Source organism: Stylophora pistillata, chromosome 9, assembly GCF_964205215.1.
Source record: "Stylophora pistillata chromosome 9, jaStyPist1.2, whole genome shotgun sequence".
In the NCBI taxonomy this organism is placed as follows: domain Eukaryota; kingdom Metazoa; phylum Cnidaria; class Anthozoa; order Scleractinia; family Pocilloporidae; genus Stylophora; species Stylophora pistillata.
This window is the reverse complement of record NC_142527.1, coordinates 18185773-18204875: the sequence shown is the minus strand read 5'-3', so window position 1 is coordinate 18204875 and position 19103 is coordinate 18185773. Positions and strand designations below refer to the sequence as shown.

At 37.1% G+C, this 19103-nt stretch overlaps 1 protein-coding gene and 1 long non-coding RNA gene across 2 annotated transcripts; one reads left to right on the top strand and one right to left on the bottom strand.

Annotated features, from left to right (window-relative positions):
* The first annotated feature begins 1252 nt into the window (after positions 1-1252).
* Positions 1253-18438, top strand: LOC111322289 (serine/threonine-protein phosphatase with EF-hands pef-1). Its single transcript, XM_022925359.2, has 17 exons — positions 1253-1907; positions 2261-2388; positions 3979-4021; positions 4302-4343; positions 5898-6058; positions 6355-6469; positions 7165-7211; positions 7542-7708; positions 9889-9925; positions 10656-10805; positions 11521-11595; positions 11935-12120; positions 13510-13652; positions 13996-14102; positions 15002-15165; positions 15943-16027; positions 16274-18438. The coding sequence occupies exons 1-17, from the start codon at positions 1841-1843 to the stop codon at positions 16507-16509; spliced, it is 1953 nt and encodes a 650-aa protein (XP_022781094.1). The 5' UTR covers positions 1253-1840; the 3' UTR covers positions 16510-18438.
* On the bottom strand, positions 5067-6751 carry LOC148723616 (uncharacterized). The gene is made up of 2 exons (XR_015991584.1): positions 6656-6751; positions 5067-5534 (listed from the first exon to the last, which is right to left on the bottom strand). It is a non-coding gene; the product is annotated as an uncharacterized LOC148723616 (long non-coding RNA).
* Positions 18439-19103: the final 665 nt, after the last annotated feature.

Genomic DNA, 19103 nt, shown 5'->3' with positions numbered 1-19103 from the left:
TAAGCAATAGTGAAAATCAGACCTGAAAAAATTTATGCCGGTACGGGATTCAAACCACTGACCTTTGCGATACTAGTGCAGCGCTCTACCAACTTAGCTAACAAGCCAACTGGGAGCAGGTCATGAAATTAATTCTATATAAACCCATAAAAGTCGCATTTGTATACCAGCCGACGAGATCTGTTTTAAATATTTGACATTAATCTCTGTAATATTGCATCTTGAATTATCTGAATAGAAGGTTTTATGGAGAAACAACTATTTCAATCCTTAGAATAACCCCCGTAAACAATATCTGTGTTGTTCGTACCAAGACTGTAGTCTCCCTCGCAGCCGTTTTTAGTCCCATCATGCAATGCTTATTCGCCTAGCGTGACGACTCTAGAAATGGCTGCAAAGCAGTCAAACCAAGAAGAGGACTCTCTGTTTCTTGAAAACTTCGAATCAAAAGTTGTTTTTAAAACACAATTTACAGATCTTTTCGCCATATCGCTTACTTCCGGAGGTTTATAACCCAACTCGGTTGTTCTGACAGTCTTGTATTGTTGCCACTTGGTTGAAATTTTTCACAATCGTCTGGTTATGTTTTGCAATAACATTTTCAAATATTGCATTATGAATTAACTTAGTAGACAGCTTTCCGCAAATAAAACTTTTAATTTCCTGAATAATCCCTGTAAAAAACGGAAAGCACCTGTAGAGCTCTTATTAATTAGTAAACTTAAAAACCCAATTGTTACAGTTTATAACGAAAACTTCGATTCGAGCCTTTTTCTTTGTTTTTTTTTTCTTTTTTTTTCCCATAATGTTAAATCTTCATATGGCTTATGCTCTGACTTGTTAAGTATAGTTTTCATTTGGTCATTTTCAGCGATGAACAGTGGTAGAGTTTATCAATTCTCAACATTATTTATCTCTATAGGAACCCTGTATGCGAGAACGCCTTTTAGCTGATCCTTGTATCTGAAGGTAGAAACGTCGAAAGTTAGAATTAAGGATAAACTTTTGGGTTGTTTTGGTTTCCTAGAAACGTTCTTTCTTCTGTCATGAGTGCATTGGTAAATATTATCGTGACAATAGCGAAAAGTCGAAGAGAACTCTATCGCAGTTTTTTCCATATTGCACCAAAAAACTTCTACATTTTTTAAGTGATTCGAGCTGTTTCCATATTTTCTTAAATTAAAAAGATTTAACCGAAGGGTTTCACGGTTTCTGCTTGTCATGATCGTTTCTAAGCAACAGTGTATACAAAATAAATTAAAAATTCATCTTGGTATCTGAGTGGTTTGAATCCGCACAATCTTTCTCTTTGGGTTTACGAGATTGGTTTCGAGACGGGACTACATAGCGCCTGTGTTTTCAAAAGTCGATTTGATTGGTATCTGGTTTTGTTTCACAACGAATTAGTCATCAACGACATTGTACATGATATTTGACAGTTTTCGTCACACGATAGTTAAGTGACATCTCGAGAAGAACTGCTCTAGATATAAAGCGTCCTTGGCTTATTGGATGTCACCGAAGATTTCGTAAATATGAGGCAGTAGTTTCCGTTTTTCTGGTGTCCATTTCGAAGGTCGATTGTTTGGAATGTTTTCCCGCTTTTGTGCGTCATTCTCCCGCAAAATGCTTGCTCTGTGGTGAACCATGGATCTTCATCTTGAGTAACTCTTCGATTTCCTGTGGCAAAGATGATTGCTCATAAAATCCTCCCGATATTTTCCTTGGTTTTCGCTAGTTGTGGGAAGAGGAACTACCTTCTTAGCGAAATGAATAGAGTTCGTTCAACCTTGGGTGAAAATTCCTTATAAAAATCGAGATCAACCGAACGTATTTTAATATGGGATGTGGTGTGTCGGTGGAAAATGGAGACGATTCGAGCGTTGCATTGGGAAAGTCAGAAATAGGTGAATTAAGTTTGCTTACAAATATTTTTCTAATCAGGTAGCGCGGACGCATTTATAGCAAAGTTTAGGTGAAGTTATGTGATCTTCGCGAAGAGAGGTAAGCTTGATCAACTGAACACGAAATTGTCTCGTAGCAGTGTAGTAGTAGAGACGACTTATCCTATCAAACAATGCTTCGTGTGTGTCACGCAGTATTGTGGATATTTGAATCCGCATCATTTTATTGCCTTCACTTGTAGGATTAAGACAGCATTCTCAACACATTGGCTTTATTTACATTCGTCCTCTTGGTGAAGGTTTTCGTTTCCCTCCAATTTTTATCACTACAGTTAATGTATTTATATTTCTTGCAGCCATACGTTCAGCGATCTTAATTCAGAAATGGTTCCGACGATATCAGGCTCGCATCGAAGCCCGACGAAGATGTACCTGGAAGATTTTCCAGAGCGTTGAATATGCCGGTGAACAAGATCAATTGAAGGTAAACTATGGTCAAGTCGAGAAGTTATTCAGGATCTGAAAACTGCGTGATCGATTAGCTATAGATTACCTCGCTTTAATTCCTCTCCTTCAAGTCAGGTTACTATATGGCGCGCGTTGAAAATATTCTCCTGAGTTATTTATCATCACTATTAAATTCTCGCCCATATCCAAACTTCGCCGCCCCAACATTAATTTTTCATTTTATTTTTATTCAGAGTTCCTCCATCAAGGTGGTAAATTGAAAGCGTGGTTTTTATTTATTTAGCGCTTGACGATTAATACTTGCTGCATTTTAAGTTGTTAATAATTTAGTGAGCTATTTTTCAGCTGTTTGAAATGAGACAGCCAAATTGAGGGAATTAGCGCGAATGCTCACCGCTTTAGGATAATCTGAACGATTGCTTTTGTTATGTTTTGAATGATGAATTGTGATTCAATGAAAAATTCATTGAAGTATTTTTTTAGAAATGAATCCAGCTTTTTAAAATGCTCAAATCATCGCAGTGGTAGGAAATGGACTCAGACAAATCATGTTTTATTTGAGTCATTATGTTTTTAAATGGTTTTCTTGAGTGGTTCAATTATACTTGGTCTAATGTTTTTTACCAAAGAGGCGCTTGAATTTATGGGCAAATTAAATTGAGGTGGTCCACTTCTGTGGAGAAATAATCTCCTGAAATATATTTTTTCTGTGATCCTTTTTAGTGAAGACATAAATTCACATCAGGTGAACCAAACAGAGATTTTACAATAGCCTCTTAAATGAGCTCAGGTTGATTTGTAGCCCATGTTAGATAACTGCAAAGTCGTCTGACTAGACAATATTGACCATGATGTAACGAAAACATGTCCAGTACAATGAAATAGCGGAACATCAAGATAGAGGAACAAAAATAATATAATAAATAAATAATAAATAAATAATTTAGCAAAGGACATTCTACTGGGTGGCTCTTCCTTGTCCACTGTTTCCAGATCAAATTGGAATTTGGAATGTTGGTTTTTGCAGAGGGAGGAAAACTGGAGAACCTGGAGAAAAACCCTCAGAGCAAGGACGAGAACCAACAACAAACTCGACCCACATGTAATGCTAGGTCCAGGAATCAAACCCGGGCCACAGTGGTGGGAGGCGAGTGCTCTCACCACTGCACCATCCCTGTTCCCTCAAATATAGATAAACAAAGCAGAAATGGCTATTTGTGTAAAAGTACTAACCTGGATTAGTGTTTACATAAAAAAACTAAGGAAAATCCACCCCCTCCCCCTCCCCACATGTAAACGCTTACAAACATTTGAATTCTAAAGGGTTATACCCATCAATGTAGTGTTGTAACCCATATTTTAAAGAAATCTGAGCTGGTAAAGTGGTGCTAAGTGTGGTGGGTTTTTCTTTCTTTTAAGTTAAAGTAAGAATTAATCTTTCTACTCTCTAAGGAGATGATTTGGAGTGGTTAAGGGAAGGGTTGGGAGTAACATCACACTTCCTGTGTTGGAGAATGCACTGAATTGAATTGTCAGAGGTTATATTTGACAATTGAAAGGCTTTCATTTTAATTTTAGCATTAATGCATTTTTTTTTATTTATTAGCTATTCAACTTCTTTAATGACATGCTGAACCATGTTGCTGATGGTAAGTTTTCTGTTTTATTTGATCTAGGAAAAAATTTTCTTTTGTAGAAGTTTTGATTTAAGTTGCTTTTGTTTTTAAATGACAATGTATTACTATTTATTTTGTGCCCCTTTCTATAGCCTTAACCAATATCACTCCTGATAATAGAAATCAGTGTTGAAAATTTTCTCCTGAATGAAAAATTACTCTGAATATACATATTGTAGTTAACAGGGAATTCAATTCAAGTATTGCAGTTTGTAGTAAATTTAATTTGTATTTTGCCGAATATCTTTCATAGGTGATAATAATGCTGTGGATATCTTACGTAAGGGTTCAGCAAGTAAGTGCATGGTTCTCCTTTTTTTTTTTTTTTAAGAGAAATATTCTAGATAGAGAAAGGCTAAACTTTTATCTCATGATCACTATTTTCGTCAGGGAAATTCAGTCCACTGCTAGGATGAAAGTGTCCAAAGAGGGGAACAAACCACAGCTCTAAAGGCAGTTGAATTAGTGGTGAAGGTTACCAACCTAGCAACCTGTGTTTTGGCAGTCATTCATCAAGTTGTTACATGATATTGTTGCATGATGTTAAACCTCATGTGTGGCGCTTGCGACAAATGAGATCGAAACTTCAAGGGGTATCGCTAAGGCGTGTTAATGCTAAGTATGAATGGGACTATCTTACAGGTCATTTCGTGCTTCAATTACCAGTAACCACGGAAAACCAAGGTTGATGGTTAATGGTGATTTATTGGTGATCAACGATACACAAACCATGATAGACGATGCACGATCACAATCGTAAACTGAAATAACAATGCAATGAATTCCTATCAATTTACTTGAAATGTTGCTTAGCTCGTGATAAAAAATGCTCAGAGCAATTAACATGCCTCCGTTGATAACGCGATCAAAAATAACAATAATCAACAGGAATTCATGAAGATCATAATAATCTACATCAAAATAACTCGAGATTTCAAAGTTGCCGGATCACAAGATTAACAATGTGGGCGTTCCTAGATCCTAGATTAGCGTCCATTCTTTGATTCACTCTCTTGCAGATTAAAAACAATAAATTGTACTATTGTACGACTCTGTTCGTTAGCGTGCTTCCACCCAAAATAAGAAAACTAAACAAAAGAGGAAACTAACAAAATGACTCACATATCGGTCCCGCTTGTGCCAAAGGTTAGGAACCAAAAATGGCGAATCGAACAAATAGACAAATGGACAAGGTGAAATACAATCACACACTGGCTAAAGGGATGTGAAACGAGGCTTTTAGGTGCGCATAGGGACGCTAAAATATCTGATTACAAACCAATAGAAAATAGACAAAGTAACCACATTAGTTAAGTTAGTTAAGCCCCTGGCTCCAGGTTGGAGCATGGGCCATCGACAAACTGCCGCCACTGACGCCTCTTTTCTGCCAGCTGTTGTAGCTCCTTCCAGTTCTTCCCGAGGGCCTTTATCTCTTTTTCCGTATCCCTCCTCCAGGTATTCTTGGGGCGGCCCCTCTTTCATTTCCCTGTGGAATCCACAAAATAACCACATCCGTAACTAAAATAATGCGTAACAAAGAGATCAAATTCGACTTAGGCTAAATGAATCGTTTGTAGTATCCTTAACTTCATGGGTTCAAATCCCATACAGGCCTGAACTTTTTTCAGATTTAATTTTCACTACTGCTCAAGTGGTTTTTATTGCCGTGAAGATCGCCTTCGTACATTAAATAACTACTGTATTTATTATGTATGACACACATCCTGCATATACAGCTAGGATTGGCAATATCTCAAAAATGAGACTCAGAATTTTTTCTTTGATCCATACTCTTAACAAGTTCTCTGACTAGTAAATTCTTTTTTTTTGCATCTTGTTATCTTCTCAGGCAGTTCTACATCAACTATATCAAAAACATCAGAGAAATTGGAGATGCTTACTGATCCATCGAAGATCACAGTTGAGGAAACTTACAAGGGACCTCATGTTGCACTACCACTTACGCTTCTCACTGTGCGCAACATCATTGAGCTCTATAAGTCTCACAAGGTTGGTACAGTGCCACTGGAAACTAACTAAAATAACCTGTCTTGACTCAAAACCTCATCTACTGACTCTTAAAACTTGTAAGAGCTGCAAAGGGTTGAAATTAAGGTATCCAATTAGGAGGCTGTAGTGTTGCTATGGTAATCCATTATATGTCCAAAAAAATGATCAACATTATTTGATAAAGAAGCAACAATTGAAATCTTTTATGTAGTGTTTTCCAATCAGTGAAGGAGATAGGTTATGTAACGGCTTTGATCCACTTTCATCTTCTTATTGTCCTGTTGTGTTTTTGACAGCTCCTTCATGTTAAGTATGTCCTCCTTATTCTTCGAGAAACAAGGGAAAAGCTCAAGGTATTACCTAACATCTACAGGGCTTCCACAAGGATCTCCAAACAGATAACAATTTGTGGTGAGAATAATGCAAGGTTTATTTTAACTTTTCAACAAGAAATTGATTTCAGGTGGTTGAGGTGCATCCGCTAGGATTTAAAATTAGTGTTTTGGACTCTAAATGAAGCAATTCCACAGCGTTTTGAATGTTGCTACCAAGTTAAACAAGCTACTTATGAGAACAAACCATGTGCTTGTGACTTACTTCATATCTACCGCAAAGGGCTGTTAGTTCTTGCAGTTCACCGCCTTCCTCTTAAACCTCTCTTCACACCTCCTTTCTCTATCCCTATGATGTAGCTGCACTGATGAAATTAAAGGAGGTTTGTACTTACATTTGCACCTAATGCTGTTTTGATTGATAAAGGATGTGTGAATTTTGCACTGAGGCTCCCATCAGCTGGGCTGGAGTGTTCAAATCTGGGTTAAGATAACCCAGGGTTAGTGTGAAATCTTACTGCAGATCTCAAAGCTTTAAAAGAAAATTCAGTACTGTAACAATTCTTTTTACCTACAATTTGATGATTGGATGCCCTTCAAAAAAAGAGAGAAAATTATCCAAAAATGCTTTTGAACAAAGGAATAATAAAAGAAACTCAGATTAAAATTTAACCCTGGGTTAGTGTCAATCAGCCTTTGCACAACTGGGCCATGGGGTATAAAGAAATATACTTAAAGAAAATAACAAATGAATACCATTTTGACTTCCTACAGGTGACCTTCATGGGAAACTGGATGACCTGTTTGTGATTTTTCACAAGGCAAGCAAATTATGCTGTGACTGTTTAGTAAAATAAGATTAAAATTAGAAAAGTGTAGATTTTAACAGTGGCACTTCCATGAAAGGGTATTAATAGTCATTTGCTGGTTTTCAGAATAAACTGGAATTTGAGCTGTAAGACTGAAAACCTGTAAACTCAGAAAAACCCCTTTGTACAAGGATGAGAACCAACAAAAAACTGGACCCACAAATGAATGCAGGTCTAAAAATCAAACCCACCTTAAGAATTGGTTTGCCATTTATACCCCAAGTTCATGAAATTTTTCCTTTTGATATGGATATTTATCAATGCAATAATTTTTTTGTACAGAATGGTCTTCCTTCAGCTGAAAATCCTTACATCTTCAATGGTGACCTTGTGGATCGAGGCCCTTACTCCGTTGAAATTGCCATCATTTTATTTTCATTTTTCCTGCTTTATCCCACTGGTGTTTACATCAATCGTGGTAATCATGAGGATCATATAATGAATCTCAGGTGTGTGGACAAGGACTGTGTTCTAGAAGTTACATGTAAAGAAACTTTTCCTGAGGCTTGGGAGATGCAGTGATCTAATAGTTAGCCCTCTAGACTCCTGGTGAAGACACTGTGGTGCAATCCCTTGCATTGTGTTCTTGGTAAAGACACCTTAAGGTGCCATTTATATGGTCTTGGGTACCCGAGACAAGCCCCTTCCTGCCCCCTCTGAGTTACTCTGGGGAAGCTGACTTTTCACTTATCTCTTTATAAAATTCAGCCAATCGATTACATGGGGTTGTGAACTTTTCTCAGAGGGGTTGGGGGGGGGGAAGGAGGGTTGTGAACTTTTCTCAGAGGGGTTGGGGGGGGGGAAGGAGGTGAGTTGTCTTTCCTTGGCAGGCAGGACAACTTTCTCTCAGGTAAACACCATGTCTTACCCACTTGACATGAGACAACTTGGACAGAAAATGCATGCCCACACTATAACTAGAGCCTGAGTGTTTTACAGCTATTCTTTTCCTGTCTTCTACTACTTCTTTAAATATGTAACCTGGCCTCGTAGTTACTAAAACAAGGAATGACCGACAATGACCTACAATGAGCTACAATGAGTTACCGTGGGGACAAGTATAAAATGATCCACAGTGACCTACAATGATTTACAATGACCTACAATGAGGTACAATGACCTACAATGAGTTATTATGAGTGTTACGAAAAATTGTGGCGTGACTTGCATGACTTTCTAGAATCGTCTGGAATTTTCTTCGTATCACTGACAGTGACTCAGCATTTTAAGCCACTTAGAGTTGGATATCAAATGTGATCAGTCGAGTGTGACGAGACAGCGTTTGTCAAGTTTGGTGAAGGCCATGAGTATGTTATTAAGTTGCTTGAATTAAGAGGCCTTGTGTATAGTTTTCAAGTTGTATTAAGTTGGTGGAGGCCGTGTAAGTTTACCGAGTTACGTGTTACTGTCACTAGAGTTTACTTCGTGGAAATTACCTTATTAGAGGAAATTAACAATGCACGTTGACAACGCGAAGACTGACATAGCCTCATGATGGTGTGATGACCTTTTTATTTTGCTGTCCAAAAATATCAATGAGTAAAAGGTGTTGACAGGTCAAATACGACTCAGCCTCATGATAGTGTGAAATTATGAGAAGGTTGGTTGTATAACACCCTCAAAAACATCTTAAGCCAAAGGTTTTCGCATTTCTTTTTATCATTATTGTCATTATACATGTCTCATTATAATACACCGTATTATAATGAGACATGTATAATTTGCCTGTTATTCAGTAGACAAAAAGCAAACATGTTATGTTAATGCACACATGTCTCCTGTTATTTTTTTTTTGTTTTGCTTTTTTTCTTAAATCTTCATCAACTTCATTACAGGGATCTTACAGTAGCTCATTGTAGGTCATTGTAGGTCATTGTAGATCATTGTAGATCATTGCAGATCATTGTAGGTCATTGTAGGTCATTGTAGATCATTGTAGGTCATTGTAGGTCATTGTAGATCATTGTAGATCATTGTAGGTCATTGTAGATCATTGTAGATCATTGTAGGTCATTGTAGATCATTGCAGATCATTGTAGGTCATTGTAGATCATTGTAGGTCATTGTAGATCATTGCAGATCATTGTAGATCATTGTAGGTCATTGTAGGTCATTCTTTTTTTTAGTAACTAAGAACTTGGCCTGGCCAAAGGAGGGTTAGCAAAGGTCAAATTTTATATAAAACTCTGTAAAGTTGTCCTGGGGATGGAGAGTTGTTTCAGGTACCTGAGACCATATGAATGGGGCCTTAGTCTTATAAAGCCTCTCAACCAACAATACAAATGGGTAGCACATGGCCATCTGTTAGAGAAACCTGATGAGGTAATGGAGGTATATAACCTGCAATGGATTACACTGCGTGGCAAAAGTAGCTGGTACAGTACCTCCCTTTAGCAGGTGCTCAACAACTCTTCACTGCATGTCTGTTTAAGAACTTTGCTCTTACATACTCAATTTGATCTAAAAAGTCAGTTTAATAAGAACTTTGCTCTTATGTACTCAATCTAAAAAGTCAGTTATAGTTAATCTTTGTGATTAAGTTAAGATGACAGGCTTCCTTACAAAGTGAGTAGTTTACTCTGAAAGATATTCACACAGACTATGTTTGATTATTTCTAAATTTCAATAGATATGGATTTGTCAAAGAAGTAATGGACAAGTACAAGGTAAATTGATCAGGCACTGTGGAAAATTTATTTTAATTTAATAGTCATACACCACACAAAACTGGATTAAATTCCACTAGTTGTGCCAGCTGGGGAAACAGTTGGTGAAGCTGACAAAATTCAGGCTTCAATTACTAGATTCAAACCTATGGCTCCCAGATACTAGTTGGTTGCTACCACCAACTGAGCTACAATGCTACAATTTTCCATTTCAACTTTGTTGATATATTCAAATTACAAAGCCACAAGTTGGGAACAAGGCAAATTTGAGTGGATTTTTCTTACCTGTGGAGGAATCTTCTTTTTGTCTTTGGAGTTTGCAATTGGCTGTCTTCTTTATCATCAAGCAATTCCCCCTTTTTGCTCCCAAAAGAAGTTTTATTAAAATTAGTGAAAGGATAGAAATAATCATGCGCTGAAACAAAATGCAATAGAACTACAAATCACACTAAATGCTACAACTATCATAATTGCATATGATCAGAAATGAGAGAGGCTGGGTGGGTACAAAGGTAGCTGGCAATCGACACAAATGAATTGGCACATTACAACTATAGAACTAACATGAAGCCATGCAATGAATGATGCCCTAGAATACAATCAATTTGTAGCCAAAATACGACACTGGCTGAGCCTGCTCAATGCTCAGGCTGCTCTAAGCTGGCTAGACTCTGTAAAAATTCAGTTTTGCCTTGATCATGCACAAGTATTCCTGATGGTATCTTGGCAGGAACATTCTTCAAAAGTCATGCAGTTGTTTGGAGATATCTTTGGATGGCTCCCCTTAGCTACGGTAGTGAACAACAAAATTCTTATCACTCATGGAGGAATATCTAATATTACAGATTTGTCATTCATTGACAAAATTGACCGTCACAAGGTTTGTACCCAGTTCTCTCTGTTCTATCTATCTTCTCAATGCTCATATTGTAAAAGGTTTTTTCAGACTATGTTGATTACATATTTATTGATGAACACCCACAGAGGAGCTTATATTCATAGTCTAGTGACAAAATAAAACCTTAAGTTGTCTATTGGTAGCACACAAGTAGTATCCTGAGATTGAGACCATGTTGTTTGTACCTTGATGATAACAATAGTGAAGGGGCCTTACGCAGTTACAATGACAAAACTGGGAAAACGTCATCTTAAAAGTGAAGTAACATTCATGATAGGAATTTCTTGAGAGGCCATATGTGTGTACTGTGCTTTATGTTGAAAGACTTCCTTTACATCTTAACTTGTCAAGGAAAAGCATTAAAAAAAATTGATATCAGGGATTTCTTCCTTGGAGTACATAACATTTGGCAATTTCACTTCTCATTCAACCTTTTGTTTACTTAAATTCACATTGCTGGTGTTATCATGGTTGTGTAAGATTGCTAATAATGTTAGCAGTAGTACTGGTGGTGGTGGTGGTGATGATGATGATGATGATGACAGAAATGGTTGTGGTCAGTGGCTTTGAAAAGAATGGGGATGGTAGTGGCATTGGTAGTAGTGACTACAATTGTGACAGCATGTGTTGGTGATAATAAAATTAATAAATGGTGGTCTTCTACAAACTCTAATTTGTTTTATCTTCTTATTATTAGTATGTGTCAATACTCAAGCCACCGGGCATGGACAAAGCACATCCAGATACTTTTGACTTGTTGGAGTGGAGACAGGTGATTCTTCTTTTTCACCTTTAGTTTTATGCTCGAAAGGCTTTTTTTTGTCACACCTTTCATTAGAGTGGTGTGGTAAATATGCTAATTAAAAATAGCTTCTCGTACTAAATTCATCACCATCTTATTTCCTTTTATTCTGTTAAGCTAGCCTTTTTATTGGGTCCAGGTTTTGGTCAGTTTTTGCCACCCTCTGCTTGTGAATTAAACTATTTTGAAATTGCAGGCCACCGTCTATTTCAAGTGCACCTCACTTCTAAAGCATTTGTTTATAGTTCAGTTTCAATCTTTGTAATTCCTTGTTATGCAGAAAGACCTGATTGTGGTTTCCACCTGTAGGTGTTGGATCTGCTGTGGAGTGATCCCAAACCCTTCCCTGGTTGTAAACCAAACACATTTAGAGGAGGGGGCTGTTACTTTGGTCCTGACATTACAGACCGCATCCTGAAGAAACATGATTTGGAGCTTCTTGTGCGTTCTCATGAATGTAAATTTGAAGGATATGAATATATGCATGGTGGAAAGGTATGGAATGGTTGAAATTTTCGAAAAAATGTGCTAAATTTTAGGCTTGCAGTCTGAAATAAGTTATCATATTTTAAAGCCTGGGAAAACTTTCTTATAATTGCCTATTAACTACAGATTTAAATCCTGTTTCTCTTCTATTTACGGGGAAAAAAGGTTGTTCTCTAATGAGGAGCATGATAGCATCCCATCCAATATTCATCATCACTTGTAATGAGGCTAGGATAAGGGTAGTTATGAAAACGAAGACCCCTTATGAAAAGAAAGACCCATTACGAAAATGAAGACCCCCTATGAAAACGAAGACCTGTTACGAAAACGAAGACCCCTACGAAAACAAAGACCCATCACGAAAATGAAGCCGAGATATTGCATGCTGAAATAAATAACAAAATAAGTTGAAATTGGTCATTGACTTTATTTTTGTGGTGGTTTCCAAAGGAGTGGTTTGTTGTTTTCGGCGCATAGTAAATACGGCTTACTGTTTATCCTCTGTGTCGGCATCGAATTCGTTGTCCTTCTCCTCCTCATCTGCTAGTTCTCCTGTTTCTTCTGAGTAGATAGCTTCATCTTCTGTGCCGTCTGGAGTATAGATCTTGCGAAAGTGTTTTAAGAATTTCGAAACTGACCAATCAGAATTGCCCATTCCCACGATTGGTAAACAAACTCGTCACATATTACAGCGTTGAAATTTGCAATCATGTATATCCTCTCAGCTTATTATAGCCAAGTACTTTCAATTTACATGTTTTAAGAACCTTCCCAATTAAAATAGACCGAAGTTTAGGGTCTCAGCTTATAGCAGAGTTGGGCTTATAGACGAATAAATACGGTAATCTTTGTCCACAAAGGTAATACCAATCTCTTGAATTTGTTTTAGTAATGTGTCTTCTTTTTCGTAGGGGGGTCTTTGTTTTCGTAATGGGTCTTCATTTTCATTATGGTCTTCATTTTCCTAGGGGGTCTTCGTTTTTGTAGGGGGTCTTCATTTTCGTAAGGGGTCTTCTTTTTTGTAGGGGGTCTTCGTTTTGGTAATGGGTCTTCATTTTCATATTGGGTGTTCATTTTCGTACTGGGTCTTCATTTTTGTAATGGGTCTTTGTTTTCATAGGGGGTCTTTGTTTTCGTAGTGAGTCTCGTGAACATAATCTTTGTCCATATAAAGGTAATACGAACCTCTTTTGAATTTGGTTTAGGAATTTGTATTCGTTTTTGTGATGGGTCTTCGTTTTCATAGGGGGTCTTAGTTTTCGCAAGGGATCTTTGTTTTTGGGGTCTTCATTTTTGTAACTACCTGGGATAAGTTGTAGCACTGAATTAAAAGTATCTAATAGTATATTGCTCCAAAGATTGAAAATTAAAATTATTAAAAACTTTCATTTTTTGTAGGTCATAACAATATTCTCAGCATCAGATTACTATGAGCAGGGAAGCAACAGGGGTGCATACATGAAGATTGGACCTGATATGAACCCTTACTTCGTTCAGTATCAAGCTTCAAAAGCTAAGAAGCATCTCACCTTGAAACAGAGGTCAGTATCAATAATTATAATGATCAAAGCTTCTTGCAGAAAAAATGGCACATAAATTCTTTTATCTCATGAGCATTATCATTTTTGTATACCTTAAAATCCTTTAATTAGTGCCTGGGGCAATTATTTCAAATTCAGGTTAGGATAGGGGAAGCTAATATTCAGGGAAAGGTAGAACATCTCATCACAAGAAATACTCAGATATTCTTGGTAATCAAAAGATGCTTTAGCTTGTGTCAAAGTCATTTTCACAGTTAAGTTTTAAAGGGACCGTTGTTATATAGTTTGTAGAGCTGCTGTAAAACCAAACTTTGATGTAAATTGCTTCAATTTGTTTCTATAGGATTGGAATAGTTGAAGAGTCTGCAATACGAGAATTAAGGGAAAGACTTTATGCTAACAAGATAGCCTTGATGGCTGCCTTTGAAGAAAGAGACAAGGGAAATACAGGTAAAATATCAAATATTATTGGAATATTACTGAAATGTTCAGAGAACCTCCCCCCCCCCCCCCCACACACAATTCTCTTTCATTGTATACACAGCAACTGATTTACAATGAGGGGGTAAAGGGAGAGGGGGGTCATGCATACTTTTCAGACAATTCAAAACGTAAAAAAAAACAGGTCACGAAAAATCGATACCTAATCAGGATTGTGAAAAGCAAAAAATTCACAGTTCATGGGTTTTACTTTTGTATTTCTAACAGTTATGAAAATTATGAACACTTATCCTGTATCATGCAATAAGCTCTTCCCCTCCCACCTCTTCAATCCACTGAATCCAGATTGAAAGTACTGGGGCCTGAGTACCCACTGTGTCAAGTGAAGGCCATGCCTTTCTCTACCAAGGATTATAAATGAGTAATAGCTGGCATACATATGACAAGATGCTTGGAAAGGAGGGGGGAGGGACCTTCAGTGAACTGCTATCAGATCCATGGGGGAAATATAGTTGTAGCATTGCTTCTTGCTACCGAAACTGAGATCAGCTTCAGTGGGATGCTTCTTTTGCATTATTATAACTTAGCCTGGAGCTATTTTTTAACCCTAACCCTTTTGATGCCTGTGAGTGATGAGCATCCAATTTCTCTTTTTAATATCACTCTTGAATCAAACATTCAGGTAAGGAGAATAAGGGGAAATGATCACAAACTAAAAAAGCACTCAATTGTTAAATAAATTCTCCTTGTTTGCACCTTAGGAAATGTGTAGAGAACAGTATGGAGAACATCCATACTGATCTATGGGTGTTGAGGGCTACTATAAAATTTATTTCTTTTTAAGTTTTATTTGGTGGTTTTGAGCACGGCCTTTGATGTAAGATATGATTGCGGCATTTCTTTTTAAGGATATTTGACTGCAACTCAGTGGGCAAGTGCAGTGGAGAGTGTGTTAAAATTAGATGTACCCTGGAACATGCTAAGACATCAGCTTGCCCATGTTCTGCCTGATGGAAAAGTGGAATACCGTTCCTGTTTTGACCAGTATATCATTGAGACAGGACTGCACAAGGTAAGTACTTATAAATTTTTAAGCTGATAATTATCAGGATATTGAATGAAAGGTAAGTTTTTTTTTAAATCTATTCAATGAAAACTTGACTGGAACAGTGGATGCCTTGTAGGAAAGTGAAGTAACATGTGAATATTAATTTTATTGGTTGGAGTATGAATGGAAATTATTTTAGTCCCAGAGAGGCCCATTATGGAAGGAGTTTATTACCCTTATAATGGATATCCGTAACTGATTTTACAATCAGGGTGTATCATTATGATTTCATCTATGCATAGTGAATTACAGTGGCATCAATTAGATGAGCATTTAAAGTTCTGTGCACAGAGTGAGCAGAGCTGAAAAAGGTGCCACCACCCTTTAAGATGACTTGGACAATAAGTAGGAGATAACTTTTCAGGAACTATTTAAGCAATAGAACACATTTTTCCGGGCTCGATAACATGATAAAACCATGCAGGATGTTGGGAGAACACAAGGAAGGCTTATAAACCATGAGCCAAAGGGGAGTGATCCATAAGTTTTTCACAAAATACATATTACATGGACTCTACCTTTGCCTCATAACCCTAATAGAACATTCGTTGTAATTCAGACATGGAACATAATACATTATTGCCTCATGCACAAATGCCCTCAATCTACACATACATAAATATTCTGTGTTTTAAGCAAAGGCTAAAGCAGTATACCAGTATTTTAAAACTAGACACATGGCACAGCTTTTCAATATGCATGCAGTTCTTTGTTTGTCTAATTTCAACTTTTCTGGTATAGAATGGCCCAAGCATTACTGAAACACTCTACCGACATAGGTCAAATTTGGAAACAATATTCCGCTTAATGGATAAAGACAATTCAGGTAAGCTGAATGTAGCAAGACTTTGTAATATTTATATGTCATGAACTGAAATAGTGTTATTGTGAAGAACAGCATCCCTGACTTTCAACTATTGGTTAACTGTTGGTATAAAGATTATCCATAGGTTAACCTACATATGTTACACACGGGGTGCCACAGGATACCTTTTCACTGCTCCCCCCCCCTCTTTTGACATGATTGTTTAGACTGTCAGAGAAAACTTTCTTTCCTAATTTCCTTCAACAGGGTTTGTTTCCATGGAAGAATTTGAGGAGTGTTGTCATCTCCTGAATGAGCATACAAACTCTAATATCCCAGTGGACTCTATTGAAGATTTGGCAAAAAGTATAGACATGGATAAAGATGGCCACATTGACTTCAATGAATTCCTGGAAGCCTTCAGGCTTGTGGATCATTCCAACTCTAACCATTTGTCTTTCAAAGAGCATTCTCCTGTCAATTCAATACACATTGTTTCATAGAATATGCAGCAATCAGATATGAAAGTTTTGTGAACTGTAGGTGAACAAGTGAAAAAAAATGTGCAGCAAAAGATTTCCTCCATTTTGATATGAATGAGGTGTAAATAACCATGCATACATGTACGTATTTATCCACACTTGAAGTGTTCATACTAAACATTTTAATTACTATTTATTATTCTGATTTGTACATACCAAATCAGTTTTTTTAAGAGCAAAGAAAAAAAATTTTTAAGGGCCCAACTGCATGGGTTTATTGCAAACCAATGGTTTAAAAGAAATTCTGAGTCACTCCTGAACATCCTCTTACATAGCAAAGCAAATGAGGGAAACAGAAAATTCAAGTGTTGAAGTTCTGCATGAAGATGCTGTCACACTGCATACAATGGAGGGGGGAGAGGAGATAAACGCATGGTTGATTATCAACTAAAAGCTGGTTATGGTAGAAAAAATCATTAGATTGTTAAGTGGCAATTGTGGTGTGATGAAGGGGTACTTGTTGCTTTAAAAAAGTCAGCTTTCTAAATTCTCCTGATAATGATAGGCGGAGGACCTGTGAAGAGATTTATGTTTTGAGTTTGTGTTCTTAGCATGTGATACCGATGCTTTCAATTCATTTGGTAACTTGACACAGTTCTTGTTCTTGTTCAAAATCTTTATGAAAGATTGGCTTTTCTATTAATTTTTTTTTTCTTATGATATCCAAAGCTTGGTATTTCAAATGACCACACCACTTCTGATTAATTTATGCCAAGCATGCCAGAGAGTTTGAAAGGAAATTTTGAAAAATAATGTAAAGTAGTGAGTTAATACTGTATTTAAAAATTTTAAATTAACAAGCTTATATTTGGGTACTGGCATTGGAGTAATATAATTCACCATCTACTTTGATAATGAAATAACATAATATTGCAGCCTCTTCAGGTTCCTTTTTTAACCTTATCCGCAAGAGATTGTACCATGTAACTGTAACTGAAATGTAAAGGGAGCAAATCACTTCGAGAGTAGGGGAAACACAACACTGCTGTGCAGGATGTTGATTACTAAATTAATAGGTATTATAATTGTCCCTTTACTCTTTTTGCCAATTCCTAAGATCAAATATGCAGGCCCTAGCTAGCACTGCTAAACCATTTAACTCCCATGAGCGACCAAAACAGAATTTCTCTTCACAATAGTGATACACTATCAACCAGACAAGTTATGAGAATAGAGGAAAATATCAAGAAAAGGATTCTCAGTCAATCCAAAACCAAATTCTTCAAACTAACAACATTAGCATTGTATGGCAGAGAGTAGTGAGAATTGCTAATGAGATCTGGAAGTGAAAGGGTTGAAAAAGAGGTCAAGTAGGATTGAGAATATCAAGTGTCTGCACAGATTCATAGAAATAACCTTTTTTCAGACACAAGTTGTTGATGTGTAGGCTTAGACTCCAGCTGTGGGTATGTCCCTCTCAAAAGGGTCCTGAAGTCCTCTTCTAAGGGTTATCATGATGGTTGCATTAACTGACTTGGGGTCTAGTGTTACTTCCTCTGGATAGTAGGATGTAAGTCAAACATACACTGTAAGCTGCTGTCGTGGGTTTCCCTGGCAATAAATTGGTTCCCATCTATACTCATGAGAAATCAGTACCACAAAAGGTAAGACTTGTGAAGTTACAGGTGAGTTAATTTGCATGGGGAAGTTTCATCAAAAACTTGATTAAAAATAAGAGTAATGCCATCCAGCCAATGTGTTTTTGCAACCTCAAGGGTCTGGGCCTTATTTTCCATTAATTTGGAGATTAGAAAATGCAGGCTTACTAAGAAATGTCAATATTAAATCCTGCTATGTTCCATTACATAATATGTACATGCACATGCATCTATGGCCCCTTACGCCATGAGTTTGACTCAATATTGAAATAAAACTTGTTGTGTCATTGGACTGGATTCTTCTGTTTTTTTACATCTCAAAACTCCAGTGCATTACAAGTTACCAATTATGAAGCACCCCCGAATGCTTTCAAAATGTGGGTTAGAGGGAAGACAAACCTGCTCTAGTCCACAAGTTCAACTAAAAATACCTAAGTACTCAGCCAGGATAACAGTACACAGCAGCTTTTCAATGCAACATGGCTCCATTCATGCAATTACTGAGACTGATTAAAACCCTAAAAAAGCAACTGAGGATGGAAAAAGTTCTGCAGCAATAATCCAATCCCTTTTATCCCTATAATTTGGATATATCAACAAAGTTGAAATGGTAAATTGGCCACCGTAATGATTACAAAAGCTGACGTTTCGAGCGTTGGCCCTCCTTCGCTCCGAAGAAGGGCCAACGCTCGAAACGTCAGCTTTTGTAATCATTACGGTGGCCAATTTACCATTTCAACTTTGTTGATATATCCAAATTATTTCGTTACTCCCACCGACGCAGCCCCAAACAGTTTCTTTCGAAACTATCAGCCTTTATCCTTTTATCCCTACTTTCACATGATGAGCACTGTCCTAAACATGTATGTTTAAGAAGCAATGGTATTAAGAAGAGGAATATGATATGCTATGTGAAACCTACCATAAGATCTTATAATTAATTACTACAAGATAATG

Excerpts from the sequence above, each read along its gene's own strand:
- LOC111322289 (XM_022925359.2), top strand. The coding sequence starts at position 1,841 with ATGGGATGTGGTGTGTCGGTGGAAAATGGAGACGATTCGAGCGTTGCA. Across the intron at positions 4,344-5,897 it reads CTTACGTAAGGGTTCAGCAA|GCAGTTCTACATCAACTATA; the intron begins GTAAGTGCATGG and ends TTATCTTCTCAG. Across the intron at positions 6,059-6,354 it reads AGCTCTATAAGTCTCACAAG|CTCCTTCATGTTAAGTATGT; the intron begins GTTGGTACAGTG and ends TGTTTTTGACAG.